Source organism: Rutidosis leptorrhynchoides, chromosome 3 (assembly GCF_046630445.1).
Source record: "Rutidosis leptorrhynchoides isolate AG116_Rl617_1_P2 chromosome 3, CSIRO_AGI_Rlap_v1, whole genome shotgun sequence".
NCBI lineage: Eukaryota > Viridiplantae > Streptophyta > Magnoliopsida > Asterales > Asteraceae > Rutidosis > Rutidosis leptorrhynchoides.
The window spans coordinates 118,500,842-118,508,034 of record NC_092335.1 but is presented as its reverse complement, the minus strand read 5'-3'; the positions used below and the strand labels follow the sequence as shown (position 1 = coordinate 118,508,034).

The 7,193-nt window shown below is 36.5% G+C and overlaps 1 protein-coding gene across 1 annotated transcript; it reads right to left on the bottom strand.

Annotated features, from left to right (window-relative positions):
• Nucleotides 1-288: 288 nt before the first annotated feature.
• LOC139896721 (E3 ubiquitin-protein ligase RKP) lies at nucleotides 289-6,947 on the bottom strand. The gene is made up of 11 exons (XM_071879360.1): nucleotides 6,721-6,947; nucleotides 4,741-6,397; nucleotides 3,302-4,135; nucleotides 2,642-2,802; nucleotides 2,381-2,519; nucleotides 2,216-2,299; nucleotides 1,839-2,120; nucleotides 1,611-1,742; nucleotides 1,271-1,470; nucleotides 930-1,134; nucleotides 289-848 (listed from the first exon to the last, which is right to left on the bottom strand). The coding sequence occupies exons 2-11, from the start codon at nucleotides 6,238-6,240 to the stop codon at nucleotides 552-554; spliced, it is 3,834 nt and encodes a 1,277-aa protein (XP_071735461.1). The 5' UTR covers nucleotides 6,241-6,397; nucleotides 6,721-6,947; the 3' UTR covers nucleotides 289-551.
• Nucleotides 6,948-7,193: the final 246 nt, after the last annotated feature.

Sequence of the window (7,193 nt, the reverse complement as noted above, 5' to 3'; positions counted from 1 at the left end):
TATTTGCAATAATCCAAACTATTTATAGTATGATTTAAATATTAAAGTGTTACATGTAAAAATGTCTACTAAAAAGAAGAAACATACTATAGATCGTATATATCTATTGAAACATACTGGTGAATGGTGGTATCGTTAACCCTGTCTAATAAAGAACTATAATATCCGCAACCTAGTGCTGGAAATTGTACCAACATACTTCTGAATTTGACAAAACGTAACAAGAAGATGAATGATATAACCAAAATTTAATACAATAATCTTGATCAACTAAGTATTCAGGCATGCTAATATGAAGATATACCTTTCATTGATATTGCAAATTTACAAAACTAAAACTTAATCACGCTCGGTCTACTACAAAAATTATAACCATTCTACTACCGAGCCAAAGCTTTTTGAGTTTTAATTATAGCACTGATATATATTCTTCAACTTTCTATAATAACCTACTCTTGAGTTTGTCCACTTCTTTCTCCCCATGCTTTGTAACACAATCTAAATTTAATTTGGTTTACCATTGTTGAATTCATGAAGCCCAATGAAAGTAGTTATATTTCACACGTTTTTCTATCATTTTGAATGACTTCAAGGACCGGTGCGTTGCAAAAGAAACACCTTTCACAATTGATGAGATGCCGATTTATGCAGCCGAAACAGGAAATATGTGTGCATGGTAAGAATTTGGCATCTGCTTCACAAGAGTAGCAGATGCAGCACACTTTGTCAACATTATCTGCTTCTCCATCATAACTCACTCTCTTCATCGTTCTGGATATAAGATGACTAGAAAAATCCTCTAGTTGACTTAGTCTCGTCAGATGAACATCCCCCTTGAAAGTTCCAGCCTGTTATCAAAACAATGTAAGATAATGTAACAAAATATACATATTGTGTAGTGGATGTAGTTGTAAGACATGGTTACTAACCCAATTAAACTCTAAAAGATACTGAAATCCAGAGATAAGAGTATCAGCACAGTCCATGCTCGCAAAGATGCTGACGATATCATTCTGCTCTCTGGAGTCTGCTACGAGGCTCGCATCCAACAAATTCAAGATGATACCAACTAAGGGCGCTAAAATCATGCCTCTGTTGACTTTTTCAGGAGCTTGACCAGGTCTTTTAAGCGTCCTGTGGAACCACAATAATCAGCTTGTAAATAAGTCAACCGTTGAACTGGGATGTCACATCTAAATTGAGGTCGAAGAAAGTTGCAGAAGTTTCAGTAATTGAGAAAAATTATAAGTCAATGAAATGAATAACGTACAAGTCAAAGAATTCAGGATCTGCAACTGAAGTCAAATGGTTGAGAACAAAAACAACCAACTCTACTAATCTACGCAAGTTCGTATCTGCACCAGACAGGAAAGCCTGAGGAATCTCACAAGTACAAAACTCAAGTACCCTTGCTAGATTGCTTGAGAGATCAAATATAACACTACATTTCCTCTGTTGAAACTCTATCATCTGCAATTCAGAAGTTGCATTCACATAAACTTTTGAGTATAGATACATGTGTGTGTGTGTGTGTGTGTGTGTGTGTGTGTGTGTGAAACGCAGCTATTTGTTACCAAATAAAACACACAAGTTTGAGAATATTACTGTACCTGGCATTTATCTTGCATTTCTCGGATGGAAACAGAAAATTCTGTCATTGCCCAGCTGAGGGTATTAAAAAGCCGATTGAGAAACGCAGAAAACAATTCTTCATCCTTAATACATGCTTCGCGCAGTAATTTCTGTTGGCAAAATATATTTACACTTTAATAAAAAAAAAAATTCTTCAAATACAGAACCATGCACTAATTCAGTCTTGGTTGCTTAAATAAAAATACCTGAAACACACTAGAAGTTGATGAAGACTCCCCATGTTTTGAAGATCCAAATCCACAGCCCTTGCATAACCGTATCAGTATATTTGTTACAGGAATCCATGACCGGTTATCAAATGCTGATAAAAGTGATGTCGGTAGGCTACGAGTTGCTGCTTGGTTGCTCTCAAAAGCAGCCAAAAACTCCTTATACTGAACCAATACAGAAATTGACTGTAGAAGTAGATCTCTCAGTTCTGCACTTGATATCCTCGGGTCGCTAAAGTGGGTAGCAACAAACGTAACCTAAAAAGGTGATATTAAGAACATCAGTTTCTTTTATAAATTCTCAAATTCTCAAAATTTATCAACTTTTTAACATATGGATAAGAGGAACATACAAATGAAGTAAGTCCTTGCTTGATAAACATTCCTGCAGGAACAAACGGAGGATCACTTTTACGCAGCACGTGGAAACAATCAACCTGCAACCAACATTAAAGGGTTGCTTACTATTTACTAAGTTACTGAATTTATGTTTTAACTATTAAGGTGTAATGGTGTACCAAAGTTTCCAAATAAAACTCAGGAACATAGCTGAAAACCAGATCCATTTTGCTAAGAACCAGAAGCAATTGAACGATCCACATACACGTTGCATACATTCCTCTTTGCTTCCATCTGGCAAAAAGAGAGATTCGGTACCTACAATACATAGAGTGTGATTAAGTAAAACTGATATGCGTACCTTATAACAAATACAGGGTGTCGCATAAACTTAATTACTATTTTTTTTAAGATACAAAGCTGTTTACGTATCAACTTACCAAGTACAATGGCGCACAGAATCTATAACTTCTTCCCGGTAGACACTTCGGGCCTCCTTTAAGCGCCTTAATTGTTCACCACTAACTCGCTCTCTGATTTGTTTGTCAGTTTCTTCCAGCTGGGATATTAAATGTGACTGATGGGACATATAAGCCAACGCCTGCAATGAATAATAATCATGCTATAGATATAAAAATCTGCATACATATATACGTTCATACAAAGATACATACATGATATGGGAAGATACTTTATTGTTTCATCACAAGGACAAATGTAGACCTTACTACTTGTAAAGAAAAGAACATGATGATCATGGTTACAAATATAAGTAGCTAACTTGTCTTTCAGTTACCAACTTCAAATTTGAGGTTTCCATTGAATAAGTATTCAGAATATCTTTCTATCGCATCACATTTGTTATAAACAAGTAGAACCACAATCAACATAATTCAAGAGGTAACGAAAACTAAAAAAACAGTGCTTATTTGACCTTAAGGCTAGATATTATACTGTTTAAAGAGGTTTTCATCTTTCACATAAGTGAACCACCTTTTTTTGCATAATCTTGTGATTAGATGAGCAATTGATAGCACAAAAGTAAAACAAGGTTTCTTCTACTCTTTCAAGCAGGTATTTAAAAGGATGATAAATTGAACCTGTTTAAAGTTTGGTGCAAGGCCCAAATCGTACAACAAGAGCATGGCATCAAAAAGTTCCTCTTCCACTAATGTCGATGAAGATGAAGTGCTCTCTAGTGCAACGACCCGTACTTGGTGCACGGGTCGATACCCAAAATCAGAATCTGACTGGTCACTAGTACTTGGTTTATCAGCAATTTCATCATTCAAATTTCCAGAACTACACTCAGCTGCCACCTGTGCGGATCTTTCTGGAATCGAATTGCAATGGCTTTGAGAAGCTTTAGTTGTATACCTAAACGGATTTTTAGAAATTCTTGAAAAATTCCCATCCCAACTGAAACAACAACACGGTTTCCTACTTCCTAAATGTGTTATTCTTGTTTCTGGTTCTTCATCATCAACACATCCTTCTTCCCATCGAACAACTTCTGATTCGGGGTCCACATTCACAGGATGAAAATTAGTTAAATGACTGTAGGACCCACCGAGTCGTGGGATTTCAATTCTATGTGGATCGTTTTTTAGAATTAGAGGAAGGGGAAAACTTTGTTGACCGCCTCTGTGAAGAAAACCAATATCGGACCGTTTACTAGTTCCTGAACTCATCATCCAGTTACAGTCTCTCGTTGCAAAACCTTCTGATAGAAAATGGAGTATGACTGTAAATAAAGAAACGAGAACCGAATTGCTTGATATTCCAGGAGGTGGGATATTATGATCTGCTCCCCTGTTTCTTAAAATGAAGTTTTGTAAAAACGTTCGGAACACGGATCCAGGTAACTGAGGAGGTGTTACAGGTGGAACGAACTGCATGACTAGGCAGCAAAGGTCCCTATGTTTCTCCTCAATCTGCAAAACACGTGCATAAATACTAGTAAGTATAAAAAAAACTAGAATGCATTAACCAATGTGAAAGTAACGATTTTACTCCTTTTCGTTATCGTTTGTAACCATGTCCTGTCAGATCACAGTAAGCTGAACCATTTATGCATGAGTTCATTATATATATAAAAAAAGATCTATTTTCTGAATGTTGTCTGCAGAATTCTAGAATTTTGCCTATATGTTTTAAACTAGGGATAATGCAGAAAATACTTATACAGTTATAGGTGGCTCGGGAATATATAGTTAAGACAAAGAAATGATGAAACCATACATGAACACCTTTGATGGATTTTAGCACATAATGTATTGCAATAAAGCATTGTCCATGAACAAGGGCAGGGAATAATATCATTGTTATTTTAGGAACCCCCATTTTTACTAGTATGTAAATCGTTCTATATTTTCTTACTATTATAATTACAATACTATAATACTACAGTATAAAGTTAGATCTTTGTTCATGAAATAATCTAGACTATCAAATGTTTCCTACGGTGATTAGAAAAAAAGTTGTTCTAGTAGAAATAACAGATTACGAAAAAAGTTTACGTAGTAAGAGAAAACCGTACCTTATCAATTGCTTCGGTTATGGTTCTAGTTGTGAGCATCATGCTACTTTCATAAGAAATATCTTCACATGAGCCAGGCCACCAAACAGAAGGTATCATATGTTGAAGGTCTTGTTTATTGGGACTTCTCTGAGATAAGAAACCTTCAAACAAAAACTCAAAGTCTGACATCTTCCACCAAACCACCATTAAATCTTCTCGTCTCAACATGTGGCAAGCTAATGCAAGATACGGGTACGACCCCGAATACGGGCTTTCTCTTAAAACGATCGATGCAGTCTTGCAATAGTATGAAAGGGCAGATAGTAGGTGTTCAAACATCACTGTTGACCCAGGGAACTCAAGTAACACATCAAGTACTCTATCCAAACTTTCATAATCATGAGGTGCTTGATCCCGAAAAACATCCATGAGAAAAGATAAAAACGGGCCCCAGCTTATATATTCTACACTCTCTGCATTAGATTCAAGAGCAGAGAATAATTCTTGGCATATTCCAAGAGAAACCGGATTATAAAGCTCGTTAACAGGCATGAACCTCTTTAATCTTCTTAGTTTCTCCATACAATTATGACTGGTCCTCTCCCCCCGCCACATATTCAACAACTTTGAGAAACATTGAAGCAAACAAATTACCAATTGATTTGTTGATGGTGGCAATTGAATTGGTTGGAAATCATGAATAGGATATCGAAAAGGGCGGGGCCCGAAATTTAAATCAGACCGTTCACCTTGAGAAAGAGAAATTGCGGGATAATAACCAAGCCCGGGCACCATTTTCCGGATTCCGTCAAAGGCTACACCAAGTGAAGCACCGTTTCTATAATATGAGATTTCATCGTTGTCAAAATCTATGCAGCATCCAATCACATCACCAACAACCCATGACTGGCCATAAGCTTCAGCATTTAGATTCCATTTGATGACCCGTTTACCATCAAATGCATAAGAATCTTCAGCATCACCTACACCTGTGTGTTCGGTAAATGGGCAAGAAACAGTAGCCCATCCAAGCTGCTGTAACCCAGCAGTTTCAAGAGTTACTTCATACATCCATTTACCTTTCCATACACAAACATTTGCCCGTGCACTACTGAACACTGCATGGCTTTCAACTAGCAATGGTGGTTTTACAAACTGAAATTCACCACTAACACTTGCTTCTTCTATTGAAACAACATAAGGTCTAGACCCATCTACAATAGCAGAGACTCCATCTCTACATGCATCAACGATCAACAAGGTTTTATGATGCCTCAAGTAATCATTCCTTATGATAGAACAAATTACATCAGCATCAACTTGACAAGTCAACAAATTTATCGTTTTAGACGGAAGATCAAACACGTATTCAAGGGTTCGTTCTAGTGACTGTTCACCAAAATCATCACTGTAAGAGATAAGACGGTTTTTCTGACTACTATTCTTCCTATCCTCACCATCCAATATCAAAGCCAACCCAGAAGCAAGCTTGTTTACACGTTGGCTGTCTTCAGCCATTGATGAAAATGGAAAACGTCACACCGCCTTCGCAAAGTGAAACCTCAAATCCTACCAACAGCCCAGCCTACACCAATATAGTCGAAGCATACATCTACAGCCCATCAGATAGCAACAAAACTTCAATATCTTAGTTGAAAAAACACCAACTTTCACCCTGAAAATCGAACAACAGTCAATCAAATACTCTGTAGTAATCTAATACTCCAAAAACACATACAGTTCGCCAAGTACAACTAACCAAATTCATTCATATAAGCTTATTATTTTTCTTCAAGTTTATTAACACAAAACAACGTACCATTATTGATCAACTAAAACTCATAATAACAGCATGTTTCAAAACAAACGTAAAACAACAAACAAAGCATGAATAAATTGGGGCGAAAACTCAATCAAGTAGTAAACTACAATAAACTCACTAGTAATTCAAAATTCAGCACTCGTGATACAATAAAAACACAAAATTAAACAACTTACAAATCATGAAGCTGTATACACCATCAGTCCGTAGCAACCGTAGTAATTTAATGAGTAATTTAGATTGGATAAGAGATAAATTAGGGTTAGGGTTTGGGAAAATGAAGGAATTTGAGTAGTTCCGGAAATTGGGGAAATGGACGATTGAGAAGTCAGGGGGGGATGAAGAGAAACAATCAAAGTAAAAAAGAAGGAGCTTCGGTTGGGTGACGCTCAAAGGCTGACTCAAAATGCAACCCTACTTACTGACACGTGTCCGTTTTATTACCGACCAGTGGCGGCTTAATGATCCACAGTTCGCCCGCCACTCCCGGTCCCAATAAGATTAATCACGGAGTATCAATTTCAATTTATCTCAATTTTGTTAGAATTCTTGTTAAAAAAAATATATATAAAATTATTTTTACATCATGTTTCTTGGTCTCCATACCATAATTACATTATACAAATTAATAATTCCTCAGTTCCAAAAT

Bases quoted from the DNA above. Each gene is read 5' to 3' on its own strand.
- LOC139896721 (XM_071879360.1), bottom strand. From the start codon at position 6,240: ATGGCTGAAGACAGCCAACGTGTAAACAAGCTTGCTTCTGGGTTGGCT. The intron at 2,803-3,301 runs GTTCAATTTATC...TATTCATTGCAG, and splicing joins TTGCACCAAACTTTAAACAG to GCGTTGGCTTATATGTCCCA. The intron at 1,743-1,838 runs GTATTTTTATTT...TTTTGCCAACAG, and splicing joins CAACTTCTAGTGTGTTTCAG to AAATTACTGCGCGAAGCATG.